The sequence below is a fragment of the Hermetia illucens genome, chromosome 4 (genome assembly GCF_905115235.1).
Source record: "Hermetia illucens chromosome 4, iHerIll2.2.curated.20191125, whole genome shotgun sequence".
In the NCBI taxonomy this organism is placed as follows: domain Eukaryota; kingdom Metazoa; phylum Arthropoda; class Insecta; order Diptera; family Stratiomyidae; genus Hermetia; species Hermetia illucens.
This window is the reverse complement of record NC_051852.1, coordinates 120053944-120073542: the sequence shown is the minus strand read 5'-3', so window position 1 is coordinate 120073542 and position 19599 is coordinate 120053944. Positions and strand designations below refer to the sequence as shown.

At 43.6% G+C, this 19599-nt stretch overlaps 1 protein-coding gene across 1 annotated transcript in view; it reads right to left on the bottom strand.

Moving 5' to 3' along the window:
- Positions 1–298: 298 nt before the first annotated feature.
- Positions 299–19599, bottom strand: part of LOC119654045 — a 49876-nt gene continuing 30575 nt past the window's right edge. Inside the window, exons 7-12 of the mRNA XM_038059208.1 lie at positions 15623–15754; positions 15233–15465; positions 14924–15054; positions 7140–7483; positions 844–1256; positions 299–770 (exon numbers count right to left, since the gene is read on the bottom strand). Of these exons, the coding sequence (XP_037915136.1) occupies positions 558–770; positions 844–1256; positions 7140–7483; positions 14924–15054; positions 15233–15465; positions 15623–15754 (1466 nt within the window). The 3' untranslated portion in view covers positions 299–557. The remainder of the gene's footprint in view (positions 771–843; positions 1257–7139; positions 7484–14923; positions 15055–15232; positions 15466–15622; positions 15755–19599) is intronic.

Sequence of the window (19599 nt, the reverse complement as noted above, 5' to 3'; positions counted from 1 at the left end):
AGAAAGGCGTGTGGTGGGGGGACGGGGACAATACAACTGCTCTACTTTGTTTTTGGCCAAACGTTTACAACAAATAAGAAGGCTTGAATTTGATACCTCAGCATTCGTGTCCTGAATATTCCTCTTCGCTCATGTTATCGACGAAATAGCCAGAAATTTTTATACACAACTCTTTATGGTTGGGTGAGAAGAAGGGATCATGGTTTAAGAATCACATTTTTCAAGGGAATGCTTCTTATTCTTAGTGGATCTTTGCGGAAAACAACAGCGTCACAATATATTTTTTGTTTATTTTCTGTTTTCATTTAAGAATTCTCTCCTACTTATGTATTAACCCTTTATCTTATTATACATACTTATTACATCTACATAGGTACGTATAAAGCTTAAAAATAGTTGCGCGTTTCGGTAGTTCCTTGATTGACGTATTCGTTTCGATATTCAATTCGCGGATATATTGAATATGAGTCAATAAGGAACATTCGGAAAGGACGTATCTTATCACCACTAGCTATTGCAACGGCTAGCTGAAGGTTGATTTCAAATTGAAAAAAAAACTATGAATCATCATCCTTCACTTCCAAGCATTTTCCTTTCGTTTCTGGCAGGAAGAAGAAAATTAGTACAGCTCCGATCGTTGTTAAGCCACCAGATATCCACATCACACCGTGCATTCCGAAGTTTATCATCATCATCGGATAGATTTTCAGAACTGTGAACGCCAGCAGATTGAGGATCATCAAGCAGACAGAAACACTGACCGCTTTCACCTGAAAAAGGATCAAAATGAATTGACATGATTTTAGTTGTATTATCCTAATTTGTTCCACCATCTTTACCCACCTTGTGCGGCATGATTTCTGTGAATACTACAAACGGTAAAGGTATCAGCCCTATAGATCCTAAAAATATTGCAAATGAGACGCTGGTCACGGCCAGCCAGCTCAGGTGGGTCAGGTCTTGACTAACGCTAAGGTATGAAAATACTGAAAGGGCAAATGATCCCAAGGCAACTCCTAAACAGGAAACGATGAGCAGAATTCGTCTTCCAGTTCGATCCACCAGATTTGTCGCAACTATCGTTCCTAGCAATTGAATCGCTCCAACAATTATTGTGCAAGTGTTTCCGTCCATGTTTGATCCGGACATTTCGAATATGCTCGGTGTGTAGCAAATTAAAGCGAAAAGTCCACTGAATTGATTTAGAAACATGAGACCTATGCCAGCTAGTAGTCCTCGAACCGCCGCCGGTTGTACTGAAAAGGGAAAATTATGAATTGTGTAGTTAGAATCATTAATGTTATTATCTAGATAAATGAATTGTATTAATTAGGTTACTAATTAGGCTAATCCGAACAATTCGATAAACAGATTCCGAATAAAACAATATCGATGTAACCCCCTCAGACAAGGCGATGGAGGGAGTAAAACGTGAGTACCTGTGTAGGTATAATCCCACGCTTTTTCTTCGGATATTCTCGATTGATTTAAAGACCACAACCAAAGTTCCGCCGTATTTAACAGCTTTAATAACAGATGACTCTGATTGTAGACGAGGGTGCTCAGAGGGGGCGATGAGGAAGATGGGGCGGCAACCCTATCGGCCAAACCAAAACCAAGTGGTCGAGGAGAACCTCCATAGTGGTGGCACCGGGAGACGCTGTAATTACTTTGGTTTGCCGGCCGTGATTCAGTAGGCGAATGCTCCAAAGACCTAATTAGGGCGATCAGACCCGAGTCTGCACGGGGACTCATCTGAAGTGGCAAATTGGTCACGAAACCTTACCAGGGGTATACTGGTACCATGGGAACCGGGAAAGCCCCTGGACTCACATACTTCGGGTGAACTCCTGTTGTATGTGAGGACAGCTCGGTTATTTGCTGTTGGCTCCCCTAGTGGGAGTTTCATGGTGGTTGTGGTTGTGCTCAAGCGAGAAGAGACCTTCGGGCCTCGACGTAGTGTTGCGTATCAACACGGGTGCCGTACTCCATAGTTCGGTAGAGATTTAGGTAATTCTTGCATCCACCAGTGTGAATGCTAAGCCATGCACTTGGTATAGACTGGTACCGTTGTTGCTTGTCTCAGCGGGGCTCTGATTGTGGTCACAAAATCAATCCGTGTCTGAAGAGGACCGTAGGATTAAGTCTCACGACAGGTGCCTACGTAAAACACTATGGGCTTCACACACTGTACCATTTTCTTCCGGTATTTTAAATTTTCCCCATACATGCAAAAGGGGGATGTACATTTTTTTTCGTGAAATATGGTCATGTGGGGTATCAAATTAAAGGTCTCGGTTAGTACTTTTCGGTCGTAGTTTTGACATTTGTTGGAAAGGTGGGGAGTGCGGGAGGATGAAAGTGATCATTCTTTAACGAACCCATTCTCAGAAACTACTTAACCGAAAGATGTGAAAAAAATCAATAGGCTGTATGGTGCCTTGGCTCCAAAATACCGTCCGTACCGATATCTGTTCAAATAAAGTTAACAATAGTATATTACTACTATTATATAATTTTTAGTAATTGGCAGAAAATCCCCGTTAAATTCATCCTAGAATCACAAAATGCGGCAATATAGGCTACAGTATAGAGCATGATCCTACCAAATTCGGTGAAAATTGCGCTATTACTAACAACGTTATAATAGGTCAAAATTAACGCTTCTCCGCAAATTCAAGACTTTGAATGTCAATATCACTTGAAAGTGGATATTTTCACATAATATATGCGTACATTACGTGCTACATACTAATGGGACAAATGCACACTCAAATCTCTTTATAAAAGAAATACACAAAACATTTCATTCCTGAAGCGTATAGCTTCCGGTTTCCCGACTTGTTCTCCGTTGAGGTCGCGACACCGACTCAGTATTTCGAACTTCAAGTCGGGTATTCTTCTTAACAATAATGAGGAGATCATTCGCGAAACTACCGAACTAAGTTTCACCAACATGCTTATCCATCATCAGGTCCTATATAAATGGACCTGAGAGATATATCCTTGTGGGCGGTCGTGCTCCACATTGTCGCACACACGTTCGACGAATACTTTCTTACTATGGGAGTAGCTCCTCCAAAGAGTTAACTCCTGGTAGTGACATCCACACACAACACTGATGACGAACTTAGGTAATCAAATGTGCCTTTGAAATCCACGAAGATGGCAAGGATGTTTTGGTTAGCACAACGAAGAACAAAGTTCTGACACGCATGAAGGCCCCGTCGGTGGACCTGCCACTGTCATTTCGGAAGCTGTACTGTCTTTTTGACTTCAGATGCTCTCACCCCCAGCTGTTAGATCATAATTCTCTTCATGACCTTGCCAATGGCCGGCGGAAGAAATATGGCCCCGTATGACTGAGGAATATTTCTATCCTTCTCTGAAGCGTTCAGGAGTGCAACAAAACTTGTAGTTTTCCAGAACGCAGGAATATAGCCTTTCCGTAGAAAGACATTTTTACGGATACAGGACATGAGGCACATTTCGCAAGTCATCCCACCCTAGCCAGGCAACTTTCAAGACTTGAGCCTCGTTATGTTTTCTTCGATTCTGTAGAGGAGGTTTTTTTCGAGCCCGCCACAGACACAGAAAAGTGAGATCACGGAAAGGGTTCATCTGGCAAGGCACAAACAATGTCACGCCATGTTAGCATAGGCTCTTTGTGCACCTTGATGTCGGCAATCTCGTGACCTGGTTTCCATTTGTATCGCCTGTGGGCGAGCCTAAGTTATCCAACATTGACTAGAGGATACCAACAACGAAGATATTTTATTGAGGGTTTTCATTTGATTGATTTTGAGAACTTCTTTCTTCCTCCGCCTTGTGACCGCTAGTTTCAGCCTTCTTTCCTCGAACCACTCATTGAAAATCCAAGCAAATTGCTTGGCTCTCATCTTCTTGTTTGCTACAATAATCGCCCCAGCACTAACCCCTGTGACATTCTGACGTTTATCCTGCAGCTCTTAGTGCATGGTTTGTATTCCAGTAAGCTGCCTTGAATGCGTTCCTTACATAAGAGGTAATGACTTGACAATACCTACTGGCACTATTACTCGCTCGTGCTGCTTTGATGATATTTTTAATTAGATCATGCTGTGTTTATTACCTTGATGGTAGAATTCGCCACTGGTATTATGATAGGATTAGGAGCGGTCTATTATTAATAACTCGCGCAAATAACTTGTTCATTGTGCTCAGAAATCATATTGGCTTATTTGATGATAGTTTGCTTGAGAATTTTTGTTTGATCGCACTATTCCGGGCTACTTAGTTTTGCTCGAAAAGTTGGCGAAATGGGATTGGGTAGCATTTTATTATCCTGGCAGTCACTGGTGTTCTGTGTAGGTAGTTTATTTAGATATTTATACTCTCTTTCGAGATTCCTTGTGAGCTTAAATAGTTTAATTTACCTGCGCACGTTGTGCTTTGGATTGGGAAACTCACAAAGTGTTTTAAACATGCCTCACATCCCTGGCAGTTTAATTTTTAAATTGCATGTTCCAGAAGACTTTCTGTTTTGCATACTTGGCTGTGTTCTTATAACCGTAGAACTGTGCCAGAAAGGGTTCACTTGGTTTCACTTACAGAATTAGATATGAGAGTGGTCAAGTTAGCCACCATTACGCATTACGCTCGATTGATGTAGACTACCGTGAGCATGTTTCCTTATTCCTGAAAGTCGTCGGTATTAGAATTCTGAGACGCTGCACCGTAAGTTGTCCTTTCTATGATTCTGTGAAAGACGTTAATGGTCAACTTCACATCCACAAACAACTGAAGAGGTGAAAAAAACACTTCCCCCAGCCACCATAAAATGCGGATGTGGACTATCTCTCCAAGCAGAAATTTCGGAAATTAATGCACCCAAAGGGAGTAAAGCCGCTGGGTTAGACGGTCACCCCACAGAGTTATTTAAAGCTACACCTGAAGTTAGTGTAGATCTGCTACTTCCATTCGTACGGAAATTTTGGGAATCCGAGACCTTTCCAAGAGAGTCGAAGAAAGGGACGATCGTATGAGATTTCAAAAATGGGATATCAGGTCAGAGTGTGACAATTGGGGAGGTATCTGCGTGCTCTCGGACGTTGCAAAGTTAATGGATATAATCCTAGAATGCATTAAAGAACAGTTAGAAAACTTGAACGACAGAGAGCGGGCTGGCTTGCCCTTCGGATTTTCTTGCATTGACCACATTAATATCAATTTAGGAACAGTGCGCGAAGTTTAGATCTTCGTTGTATCTGATTTTCATCGATTTCGAGAAAGCTTTCGATAGCGTAAACAGGGAGTGTATCAGGAGTGCTCTACGCAGAAGGGGTATTCCGGAGAAACTAATAGGATTATGACATATCATAGCGTAAAATGTAAAGTGCTGCACCGAGATAAAATCTAGGAAGTTGAAACCGGAGTCCACCAGGGATGAGTTTTGTCACCGATATTATTTTTTCTTGTTTTTTGTGACTTTCTTTGCGGAGGACATGGACGAGTTGGGTTGAGTTTTGTCACCGATATTATTTCTTCTTGTTTTTGGTTACTTTCTCTCCGGAGGACATGGACGAGTTCAATGAACTATGACATCTGTCTACGCTAATGATATCTATTTGCTGGGTTGGGTTGGGTTGGGTCATCGGACTTGATCAAATGGTTCTGGATTTGGAAAGAGAGCCAAGTAGAGTTAAATTGAAGGTAGACACCAACAAAACCAGTCAGTCTGACAGATTATCGTATTCTTCCTATTTGTATTAATGAGCAGAACATCGAAGGCGTTGATCAATTTATATATCTAGGAAGTGTGAGGTTGCATAATCAGTTGTAGATCTGCTTTCGGCTGCCCTGCCTAAAATCTGGAAATGCGGTTATTTCAGCATCAAGAACGAGTTGACTGTTCCGTGCTAGTGTTCTTTCTGTGTTGCTATGGGGAAGCAGCACATGGAAAGTGACCCTTCATTCACTCAAAGGCTCCAAGGCTCCGTGATCACTTATCAGCATCATATTATCGGGGTACGCTGGCCTGGTACTATAACAAACGAAAAACTTGATCGTCGAACAGGCACTTATCTCCGGCGGGGTACACTGGTCTGATGCTTGACCGGCGTACCAGCATGGGATGTGATCGGAAGTGAAAGCAGATATCGTCAGCCCAACCCTACTTGACTCTTTCGAAATCTGAAGCCATTTAGCCAAAGTCCACGACCCGGTAAGAGAGTAAACAGATGTCATCAGAGGAGTCAAGGTGTTTGAAGAAATATGTCGTGGTTAGTTGAACTCATTCACGTCTTTCTCACATGACACTATGAAGAACGTCACCGAGAACAAGAAGAAATAACATCGTTGGCAAAACGAAACCCTGACGGACTCCGCTTTGGACCTCACATTTCTCTGATATTCTACCTCGATGAAGCACATGAGATTTTGTCCCATCGTATGTTGCTCTGATAATAGCTACTATTTTCTCCCGAATTTTGATGCCTAGATACCATGTGCATGCACTGCCATATTTTTTCAGATTTTTTGGTTGGGTGGTTCCTGAGAACGGGTGCTTAAAGTAATAGACCTTTTCCGGAGAACCGCACTCATCCTCTTTCCAACCAATGTATTAACCGAGGACTTTTATCTGATACTCCACATAGCTAGATTCGGTTGAAAAAAATGTTGCACCGCCTTTTTATGTGTATGAGGACTTCCCTTAAGTTCCATGTAGAAGGATGTAATCCACCGCATGTGAACGGGTTCACAGACCCCACCTTTCTACCAAATTTCGTCACAATAGACATAACCGTGTGACAGACAGACAGGCAGACATACAGACGTTGAATCGGTTTTAATAACGTTTTGGTTTCAATAAATTCTTAAAAAGCGGCTTCCTTGCATTCTCTAAAATTTATCATTGTCAAAATTGCGGCCAGCGTGGGATTTACTAGAAAATATTTCATGAAAATCTCACGTGGGGCGCCAATTAGTATTTGTGAAATAGGTTTACTTTTCAGCGGCTGGTTAAACAAATCTAGTGCGAAATTGAGGTGATATGAATATACAATTACTTTTAGCACTTTGTTCATATCTTGATCGTATTCTTTTTTTCAGTTTCGCCGACACATATTAGCTACAAAAGCCCGTCAGAGTTAGATACTTACAAAAGTCACGATAAGATAATTTCGGACGTTTTTCTTCCGCAATTCCACGTATCCTGTTTTTCAAATTCGCCAAATGCTCGTTGAACTCTCGGCATTCCTCCTTTGTTGCGGCTTTGAAGTTGCGATAAAATTTAAGTGCCTTCTCGGCTTCGTCATCCCTTTTTATCTGAATCAAATATTGTGGAGTATCTGGTAGGCAGAATATTGCAGCAATGAAAAAGGCGGATAGCCCAATGATAACCTGGGGGAAGAGACTGTAACTCAAGTAGGCTCCAAGGATGAAACCTGACAATATGCCGATATTAAAACTCATCATAAACATCGAGCCAAGCGTTCCGCGAATCCTGAAATATGATGAAAAGGCTTTATTCAGCATATATAGATAATGGGAAGAGTAGCATCTGGTTCTGAAACAATTTATAAAGGGTTTTGATATTAAATTATATGCAGACATGGGGACAATATAATGCAGTTATTTGATAGGATGAGGAGGAACAGGACGGGGGCAGCAAAGCAAACCATTTCAAAACGACGCTTTGTTTTTGTAGAATCGGAATGTCGAGCCGAATACATTGTTGATAAGGATCCCGAGTGCATAAAAAATTAAAGTTTCTGTGATTCTATACAAATTAGGTTCAATAGAGACTTCAATCTGCGACTGTCAATTTTATTGCTAGGGAGAAAGGAACGTTGATTAGTAGCGGGCGCAGTTGCAATAGAGCGATAAATTAAGAAAAACCAGAAAAAGAAGCTTTGAGTAAAATCTTGATGAAATATTCAGTAAGTACATGAAGTGGAATTTGTCTGCTTTGATATTGATCTTATAGACTTTCCGGATTAAGTGACCCACCACCGTAACATATTGAGCCGGATTTTATCCACAACCTGGCGGTCATGGTATCGCTCATAGATTTCGTCGTTATGTAGGCTACGTAATCGTCCGTGCTTATGCCAAAAATTCTTCAAAGGATTCTTCTCTCGAACGTGACCAAGAGTTCGCAATTTCTCTTTCTAAGAACGCAAGTCTCCGAGGAATACATGAGGACTGGTAAGATCATTGTTTACAGTAAAGCTTTGACCCTATGGTGAGACGTTTCGAGCGGAACAGTTTTTGTAAACACGACGCAGCTCTGTTCGCTGCCAATAATCATGCGCGGATTTCATCATCGAAGTTGTTATCGGCTGTGATTTTCGACCCTAGATAGGAGAAATTATCAAGGTCTCAAAGTTACACTCTCCTATCTTTATTCTTCCCGTTTGATCAGTGCGGTTTGATGTTATTGGTTGGTTGGTTTTCGGTGCTGGCGTTGCCACCATATATTTTGTCGTGTCTTCATTAATGTGCAGCCCAAGACCTCGCGGCGCCTGCTCGATCTGGATGGAGGCAGTTTGTACGTCTCGGCTTGTTCTTGTCATGATGTTGACATCGTCAGCATAGGCAGTTGGATGGACTTAAAGAGGATCGTACCCCTCGCATTATGGATCATTTTCTTGAGGGCCAGGTTAAAGAGGACGCATGATAGGACATCCCCTTGTCGTAGACCGTTGTTGATGTCGAATGGTTTCAAGAGTGATCTTGAAGCTTTTAGCTAGCCTCGCACATTGGTCAGGGTGGGACTAGTCGGTCTTATCAAGTTCGTTGGGATACCGAATTCTCTCATGGCCGTGTACAGTTTTACCCTGGCTATGCTATCATAGGCGGCTTTAAAGTCGTGCAACTTGTGTCCATATTCCAACAGTTATTCCATCGCTTGTCGCAGAGGGAAAATCTGATCTGTTGCTAATTTGCCTGGAGTGAAGCTTCTTTGTTATGGGCCAATGGTGTTCTGAGCGCATGAGACTACCCGGCCTAGCCAGATAGCGGAGAATATCTTATAGATCGTACTCAGCAACGTGAAACCTCTGTATTTTCTGCGCTGGGTAATATCTCCCTTTTTATGTATGAGACAGCTAAAGCCTCTTTGCTAGTCGTCAGGCATTGATTCGCTGTCCCATACCTTGAGCACAAGGTGATGAACCACTTGGTGTAATTGATCGCACCCATATTTAGCCAATTCGATTGTAATTCCATCGGCTCCTGGCGACTTGTGATTTGTAAGCCGATGAATTGCACGGACTGTTTCTTCTATACTTGATGGTAGCAGTATTTGTCCGTCGTCTTCAGTTGGCGGGACCTCCAACTCGCCGATGTTCTGGTTGTTTAGTAGTTTTTCGAAGTACTCAACCCATCGCTCCAATATGCTCATTCTGTCGGAAAGTAGATTTCCCTTTTTGTCTCGGAGAGACATCGAGGTGTGTAAGGCATCATCCTGCTGACTTGCTGGTAAAACTTGCGCGCCTGGTGCGGTTGCTCCCTGTATTTTTCGAGTTCAGAGACTTGTTGGCTCTCCTAGGCTTCCTTTTTCCGTCTGTGAAGTCGCTTTTCCGTTGGCCGGAGCTCGTGATAAGTCTCTGCGCGTGCCCGCGTTCTTTGAGAATGCAACATTACTCGGTATGCGGCATTCTTCCGTTCCGTTGCTAGTTTATATTTGTCGTCGAACCAGCTGTTTCGACCTTTTTTTGCGGCTGGGGCCAAGTATGTTTGTGGTCGCATTTATAATAACGTTCTTCAGGAGTTTGTGCAGATCGTTTTTTGATGCTTTACTTCTAGGATTTCTGTTAACTGCGGTTATTGCGGCATCCATTTTCCTCTTACACGTGTTGCGGAGGGCTGTGTTGTGGATTGTTTCAGTGTTAACTCTCACCTGATTGTCAGAGGGGGCGGTGTTGTTATTCGAGCTCGGAGCACTATGCCAACGATCAGAGTCTATATTGGCCCTTCTATATGTTCTGACATTCAGCAAGGCTGAGAGGTGGCGGCGTTCAATCAACACGTGGTCAATTTGGTTGAAAGTGTTCCCATCTGAAGAGGCCCACGTATGTTTGTGGACCGCTTTCCGCGTAAACCAGGTATTTCCAACAACCATTGAATAATCCGCAGTCCATCATTATTTGTTTTTTGATGTAAACTATGGGAACGTACCGACTGAATACGGGCTCCGTCCCTACTTGACTGTTGAAATCTCCAAGTATGATTTTTCTATTATACTTGGGACAGGCTTCGAGGGTCCGCTCAACTGCCTCATAGAAGCGATCCTTCTCCGATTTTGCAGTCTCCTCTGTAGGGACGTGAACGTTAGTGAGGTTTATATTTCTAAATTTGCCACGCAAATGCAGAGTGCATAGCCTTTCGCTTATGTTTTCAAAGCCGATAACAGACAAGGGACAAGGTATCACAAGCTGCTGGGCAGCATTCTGTCTGTACAGGGAGCACACGTTCCATGAGAAAATGCGCAGATCGTTATTCCGTTTTCGTTGCCGAGTTCGCCGTTGTAAAATCCATCCTGTCCGAGGCTCTTTCCTTAGCTTTGTAACTTGGGTTGTCCATGGACGGTTGTCAGCCCTACCCAACCCTCAAACTGGGGGACCAGTTGGTTCAATTTGTCTCGTTTCTAGGCGCGGCAGACTCGCCTTCAACCTTCTCCGTCTGCAGATTTTCATTAAGAAAGAACTCTCAGCGATCACCACGTGGCGTTTTCCAGGTCTTATGTTTCATTGTGGGTATCAATCCACGTTTGCCCAGCGACCTATACTACCCTTTGGCTGCTAGCAGATCTTCACTCTGCGCATAAAAGCATACGTGCATGTACTCATACATATGTATGTAAATTAAGCGGTATTTAATTTTTAATACTAGCTTTTAGTTCATGGGCATGTATAAATATATATGTCTGTCTCGAGTAATTGATGCTGATATATATATAAATAAATAAAAAAAGCTAAATAAGGGAAACTAAGATGTTGACCCGCCGCTCATATGAGTTCACTTTGTTTGGTGTTGACGTCATACACATCTTAGAATGTAACAAATTGGCATAAAATAGCAAACCTTGATTTGTAACTTTACTAGTATTAGTTGGATTTACTTCAAACTTTTTAGGGGCCTTATATCATTACTTCTACTGACGATAAATTTTGTGCTTCTAGGATGTGCTTAAAGGGGGGGGGGGGCTGAGTAAATTTAAAGAATATGGCAATGCACAATCATTAATTTTATTTGTCCAGATATCGGAGCTGCCCTATATTGCACTCAATATCAATAATTAATCGACCCCTTTCATTTGATTTCCCACATTGCCAATTCCGTGAAAAAATATTTACATCCCCATTTTGCATGTATGAAGAGCCACTTTTTAAACTCAACGCAACATGCTTCAACTTGCTATATGTGCAGGGTTCATCAGACCTTTTTACCAAATTTTGTCGCAATAGGTTCAGCCGTTTTCGAGTAAATCGAATGTGACAGACAAATAGACCCTAAGGAGTTGCCAGATCTCCCGTCAGGAGCGTCCCTTCGTGCGGATAAGGGAATGCTCTGCGGATGCATATGAATATGCACTTGTACGCGTTCGGAGGTGTGTGTGCATGAAGATGTCTACGACCAGCCGTGGAAAAAAATGGCTATGCGAGAGTCACCCAGAATAAGAAACTAATATGGACAAAGAGAAAGTGTGCAAGTGTGAAGGTGTAGGGGCTCGAACCCTCAGTATCGGCGGTTTTTGGGAGTGGGCGAGCGGTTATCGATATTCCTCGACTGCAGTACCTTGGTGGCGGATAGCTTGGTCACCGTGGCATCTAATGCTAAAAGCAGCTTAGAGAAGGAGAAGTTTAAAACGAGCTCGTCGCTCTCTTGAACACCCATAGCAAAAGTATAGAAGGATATGCTCAAAGAAGAACGGTAGGCGTCAAAAGCAGTGGTGACACTTACCGCATTCGAGCACTAGTGATACCAACTGCATCCGAGTTTAAGGGGTTAGGAAAGGTTTCTCAGGATCGAGAGCTGTAAATGTTTAGGAGAAGCTCAACTATTATCAGATCTCCTCCAATATCGAAGGCGGAAAAGAACTGCCCCAAAGGAGCCTCGTTAATATTTTAAAATGTGCGGAAAGAAGAATGGAGGCTGTGGAACCGGAAGAGTCATTCTTCATTTTGCTTTGAGCGAAAATTGCTGAGTTGTTGCAATTTATCAAAGATAACCACAACGTACACCAAGCAATCAAGCATATAGTGTGAGACATCAGGGTTTTATATAACAGATCACGGAAAGATGTGAAAGAATCGAACGAGAGCCTGAAAATTACTCTTTCAACGGTAACGTAGTTAACGCAGGTGGCACCCAAACGTATATTCGTGGTAGGCAGAGAAAAAAGAGGGTTTGGGAAAAGGAAGACGAATATCCAGGAAATCAGCAGGTTCTCAAAAAACAAAAAGGCGTATCGGTTACTTTGAGGAAAGGTCGGAAAACCAGGGGAGGAGTAGATAAAACACTAGCGTCACCAAGAAAGCTGATTTCCGATCTAAAGGTATGCGACGGTAAGAGCAGGGTTGGGCCAAAAAGGCCTAAAAAAGAAGAAGGAAAGAATGAGGATCCGTTCATCATCATCATCATCTCAAGCACGAGTAGTATGTCCCATGCAGATATACTAAGGGGAGTGAGAGCGGACTTTGATCTCAAAGATTAGAGGGAAAATGTAAGAAGGACTCTCCTTCTTCTGAAGGAATCAGAAGGGAGTCTCATGCTGAGGTTGAAAAGGTCCGAAGAGAGCAAAGCCAGTGCAAGGACCTAGATGAGATCACTTCTGAAGTGGAAATCTGCACTGCTTTAGCGGATGCATTCATTGTAGGCCTCAGAAAGCCGTATGGAGGTACACAAACAGCGATCATCTGGTTATCAGCAGTGAAGCAACGCGCAAGCTGCTAGATGTTGGAGTATTTGGTGGGGAATCTGTCGACTTACAAAGTGGTACAAGCGCGGGTGATCGGTCCAACTAATGTACATGTTGTGGGGAACCGGGTCACATTACCCGGAAATATAATAAATTCGAAATGCAAATTGTACGATGAAATCGAGGGTTTGAATAGCGGGAATATTGCCAGAAGTGGCAAGTGGCATGACTCTAAAAAGGCACTAAATGCAATATGAAAATGAGGTTGATCCAAATCAATCTCAATCACTGTAGGGATGTGCAGACCACGCACGAATCGAAGATACAAGGGGCTATAATAAGCGAACCTTATGGAAACACTAAGAATAATGTATTGATAGCTGATCGTACAAGTGAGGGCTTTGTGGGTATGCCAGGACCAAGTCGTATAGGAATGTATGAGGCAGTCCACAATTGAAGTTTGCATGGGCAAAAATAGACGGCATATACGCCTATAGTGCTATGCTCCTCCAAGCCTGACGTTGGCTGAATTCGAGGATATGTTGGGCACATTGATCTTGGACTCAAAAGGAGAGAGACTAAAAGTCATCTCCGTTGAATTCAATACATGAGTCACAGAATGGGGAAGCTCATTAACGAATGCAAGAGGGCATTGTTTTTTTGAAGCTTTCGCGCACTTAGGCATCATATTGGTCAACAACGGTCAGGCTAATACTTACAGTAGTGAATCTTACTTTTGTTAGTCCTTCATTAGCTCGCGATGTGCCCAGAAACGTTAGTGAACACTACATTTACAGCGATCCCCAGGCAAACGTCTTCGCCCTGAAAAGCAATCCAATCGGTTGGAGACGTGTTCCTCCAAGAATGGGGAGAGAGTCAGGTGAGTCTGCGAAAGCAAGTGACGAGACCCTGGGAGAGAGCTCTTTCTATCACCGAGTGTATCGCGACGGCATGCGACTCATCGATGCTGAGACGTTATACTTTTCCCAGTAGAAGGTCCAGTTGCTTGTGGAATAGTGAATTGTTTGATCTTCGGTTGGCTTGTCATCCGGTTAGACGAGCGACCCAGCAATGGGTAGGATTTACCAGGAGGTGAAGCAGCGTGTTCACAAGGAAGTTCAAAGAACAGGGAAGCAACAAGGACTGCTTCAAACAACTTTGCGCAGACGTGGATATAAACTTATGAGCAAGCTCCTACAGGGTAATGAAGATATTCAAAGAAGAGGCAGCTCCGCAAATTATATGCCCCGATTTCTTACTGAAAATAGTTCAGGGTTTGTCTCCTCAGGAGAGTACGAGCAGTCAGACAGCTTTAGATGTGGTTTAATACTCCTAGTAACGACGAAAGGAGTACTGGAGGCTTGCGGTAGGCTGAGAGACAACAAAGCACCGGGCCTCGATGGTATACCGAATAAAACCCTTAACCTGGCTATTCAGTCGAGGCCAGATATATTTGTAGAGTTGTTTGAAGCATGATTGGTGGATGGAATCTTTCCTAAAACATGGAAACACGTTTTACACAAAAACTTAAAAAAGACGGATGGATAACCATACAAACAGGTTCTGATAACGGGTGGTCTTGTGCAAAAGGTATAGTTTCGGAAGAGGGAGAGGAGAGTTTCCACCCAAGCTGAAGAAAACGAGCATTCTGGGGTTGCTTGATGATCAGGCGTACACAGTTCATCAGAGGACCCCCAACATTATTGACATCAAGAACAGAACTCAAGATATTGCTACCGGAAATGTGTAGAGGAGCTTGAAATATCCTTTATAGCATTTATGAAATAAACTGATAAGGTATTGTCATGGATAGATAGTGATGGCTGGGAGTTCCTTGGTTTCCATAATTCGCCGAAACTGGGTTTATAAAGTTTTCCTTATAGGGCAGTCTGACTGAATATAAGCGAAGCATTTCATACAAGAACGGGAGACTCGAAATAACAGGCTGTGTTATCCAGATGGGTCTTCTCTACATCACATTTTGTAATTGTTAATACAATTTAAATAAAAGTAACTTACTTATTATCAGAAATATCTGTCACAAATGTTGGAACAGCAGCGAAAATTCCACCCCCAGTTATTCCGCTAACGGTCCGGGCAATGTAAAGATGAGGTACCTCCGTGCCAAAGATTATCAACAACCAGAAGCACTAAAAGATAAAAATAAAATCTTCAAATATCTTCGGTTTAACGTAGGTTGGTGCTCATTAAATATGAGTTTTCTCATGGGGCACAATGACTTGCGTTCTTGTCTTAGCTAAAGCAATGATATACGACTACAAGGTCGTGGAAAAGTCGTGTGCAACCTTCTAACTATTTAGTACTTACTGCGTGTGGTACTGTTAGCAAATATAGGCTTTTCTTCCGACCAATATGATTCACTAGAATACCGAAAAATGAGCATCCTAAAAGTCCTCCAAGACATACTAATGATCCAATCCACGACGCTTCCTCCACGGTGATAGGACCAGTCGTCAGGGGAGAGTTTTCGGACTGCAGGAGAGGCAACGTTGGAGCAAGCCATGCAACTGCATGACCATGTGATAATGCTATCACATTCACTGTAGAAATATTTTTAATTATTATATAGTCGAAATATAATAACACACTTAATTTTGGAACCAAGGAACTTGGAAGTTACTTAGAGTCAACTCTGACTCTTATTACGAGCAATCTCTAGAACAACAAAAGATGGACAATAACGTCATACTTACGAACCTGCCATTGTCGCCAGTATCTGATTTTTGTACTTTTTCATCTTTTCCAAAACACCACTGTTTTCAATCATTTTCAAAAATCTAATTTTCACAGCGTAATTGAATAAAAATTCGTAAAAAAGTGCGAGGCTAATGAATTAAGTGGCGACACTCTACTCAGTTTTAATTAATCCATGATAGCTCCCTACTCCGTTACATCTAAATCACGGTTGAGATTTGAATGATCGAAACCGGAGGCATCTATTCTTTTAAATGTAGAATTTATTCAAACACTTGATTACATTATCAAATAGACTTTTTTAAACTGATACGGAGACAGTGCGTTCGCGATCAGGCAATAGTAGGATGACTTCGCATTTAGGGGCTCGTTATATTGGCCATTGTATACGCGATTGAGGCCAAATATTTTGTAGTGCATTATCTTTTATTGCATCACTCACGAAAATCATATATCGTTAGTTTCAGGCAAGTACATTGCTTGTGGTCCAAAACTTCGTAATTATCAAACGTGATACTTATCAGTCAAGGGAAGGAAGGTAGCCGTAATAGCGAACAGTTATCTGGAACTCATGGTCACATAACTGGAGCCATGCGTTGGTTGATAATCTTCTGAAATAAAGCTTGCTTTCACGCTGGATAACTCTGTTAAATTAGTCAGCTCGGAAGAGTTAGACCTCTGGTATTCTGTCCCGCATATTGTTTGACAAAATTTGCACTTCTGGTCTGCAGTAGGAGTAGGAGCTTCAGTAGGAGCTCTGTAAGAGATTCCAATATCTTAATAAGACGAAATCGGCCAACATCAGAACTTGTGCCTATTGAACTACCTGACTACCATCTGATATTCTATATATTCTGGATCATTTAAGTTTCAGACAACGAGAGATGTGAGGGAGTAGTTCCTTTGTGGTAAGGTGAATGATTAAAGTGTCTTGGATTATGCTATAAAACCATGGTAGTTTCCGACAATTTCAGTAATAATAATAATCGTTGGCGCAATAATCCAATTGGATCAGGGCCTTGAAGTGTGGTAGAGCACTTCATTCAAGACCGTAACGGTACACTACAGGATTACAGTACCTTATAGTAGGCAATGTGGTCAGCATTGCACTCGTCCGAGATTATTACCCTGATTTGACTCAGCTACTCATTCACAGCTGGGTCGACTGGTTTCCGACGTCAAATCACGATACAAATCCCACTACCACCAGTGAGATTTCAACTGCGACCTTCCGTACGGAAGCATTGTGCTGTAACCACTCAGCTCTCTGAACATAATTTCAATGGCTGTCAAAAATCTGGCGATACATCATCGTTATCAATGACGCAACAAACGATATTCGATCTGGACCTGCCTTAGTAAGGAACTCCTCAAATCCAGGTTTTACGCCAATGTTAACCAATTTGATATCCCTAAAATCTGTTTTTTTTGGGTTGGACTCGCGCAACAGCACGCTGTCGGACTACCAACTAAACACCTCCCTGTCATCAGAGAACTAGCTTGGAACCGTTTGACACATTACTTCGGGCTAACCGTTTCGCTCTTCCGGCTTTGGGAGCCTTCAAGTCAGGGAATTCTTTTCACCAAAGGGATGGGAGGGGAGGAAGGGAGTTGTTAGTTCAGGGAACTCCTTATCATCCGATCCCTCCGCCGGTCTAGTTCAATCTTCTTCGCAATAAGAAGAGCCCGAACATAATACGCAATACGATTTCAGCTGCCAGCGCTCTTCGGCATCTTTCTGACAATGTTGTCTGGAGAGAGCTCCCCTGTGTCTACATAAAACAGCTGATCAAAGCCGTCCCACCTCTCGCAAGAGAAAAAAGTGTGTTCAGCGTCGTCCACCACTCCATTGCAGAACACACAATCAGGAGATCGCGCCTTCCCGATCTTGTGCAGGTAAGACTGAAAACCTCCATGCCCACTTAGAAGTTGGGTAAGGAAGTAATCAATCTCACCGTGCGTTTTGTTCAATCACGGGTCTAATTTGTCGATTAGCCGCGCAGTCCATCTGCCCCTTGGCTCATTTTGCTAAGAGAGTTGCCACTTGGTAAAGGTGCGTTGACGTTCTTCACGGGCAACCACCTATCTTAAGTTTTCGCCCTTACGGCGGTAGATAGCTTTGCGCTCCTTGGCACTCCCGCGATCACCATCACAGCTGGTCCGGTGACGATGCGATAGGCACAGGCCACTCGCAAAGCTCCCCGTCTCTGCACTTGAGCAAGGCGTTTATGATGCTCCTCCTTATCAAGGGCATCAGCCCATACCTCCCCACCATAGAGCAGAACCGACTGCGTTGCTCCCATAAGGAGACGTCTCCTAGTTGATATTGGGCCTGGCGCCTTCCTGTTTTTCATAGTGAAAACCGTTTCTTCGAGATCTCTTATTATGAAAAGGGGGCAATCCTCGATGCGGAACAATGCCCGCACAATACGGTCCATCTGGTCGGTACTTAGTATGCAGGGCCCCTGCAAATTCGAGCTTTGTTTTTATTTATAGCGCTGCGGAATCTCCTTTTTGCTGATCTATATGGTGCCTTTATGGCAAATGCCTCCTCGTTGGCGTGCAAACGTTGTGACAAACGGCGGAGCTTATGACACTCCCTCCGTAGGTCGGCAATTTCTGCCGTCCACCAGTACATAGAAGGCTTGTCGCGCCTGGGGCCCCTCCGGGGCATGGAAGCCTCATACGTCGTCGTTATTAGGCTTATCACTGAATTTACGACGGTGTCAGCTGCGACACCACCACCCCCGGAATGCCCTCCAGCGCGGCCCCGTCTGCTCCAAGAGCTTGGACAAACTTCACGATGTTCACCTTTGCGACACTCCATAGGCGGGGGCAGCGTCGCATTGGTGCTCGCCGGCAAGCAGCGTCAACCACTTCAAACGTGATGTACTGGTGATCACTTGCCGAGAAGTCTCCCAGGACTCGCCACCCGTCTACCGATGATGTCAGAGCTTTCGATGCAAAAGTGATGTCAGGAATGCTTCCTTCACAGCCTGGGTGCCGAAACGTTGGCGTGTATCCGGTATTTAAAACTACGAGCCCGGTTCTCGCCGCCTTTTGCAGAATCCGTTCCCCTCTGGAGTCTGACTGAGGCATGCCCCATTCAAGAGCCCTGACATTAAAATCACCGCCTACCAGGATTTGTCCCTCTGCGCTCGAAACGGCGCCCTTCAGAGCATCAAGCCGGCGCCGAAAGTCCGGCATCGTCTCGTTTGGCGTTAGGTAAACACTAAAAAACGCTATCCCTAAAGACCGGATCCAGACAAACCCGTTCCCCTAGCCTTCGGCAAGAACACGAAGTCGAACGTTGTTCCGAACCCAGATGGCAGCGGTGCCCGATAAGTCGAGATGCCATGAGGATGGGTCCTTGTTTCGGTATTGCTCGCTAATCAACATTGAATCAACATTTATTTCCGCGGCGAACTGTGCCAGCATCTGGTGCGCAGTTGCACTCCGGTGCATGTTAATTTGATGCGGATCATGCCGGCATTGGTTACCTCTGGATATTCACGCTTTACCGCCTCTTCTACTTCGACCTTGTCTGTGAGGCAGTCAAGATGGCGGATTTCTAGAGAGCACATTGGCTCTAGTCTGGGAACAAGAGCCTTCTCCCCCAATAGCCCCTTGACCGCTTCGCAGAACGTACTCTTGTTAGTCGTCTTTGGGCCCAGTTCGACGAGAACTCCGCCACTCCTCGTTTTCCGTATGGAAGACACCTCTGCTCCATTGTCTTCGGGTTTCATTCTGTAGCGGATTTCTCTAAGGACTTCCGCAAATGTCTTGCCTTCCGTCGGCTTAATGAACAGAGCCGACGGTTTGGTCCTTCTTTGCTTCCTCGTCTTTTCTGCTCCTGGCTTTTAGTTTCCAGCCTCCTTGTCTTTGGACTGACGTGTCTCTGGCGGCGGAGCCAGTTGTTTCTTCTTCGCCTTTTTTGGCCCTTGGAAATTACTTCGATTTAGTCTCCTTCGGGCACGTCG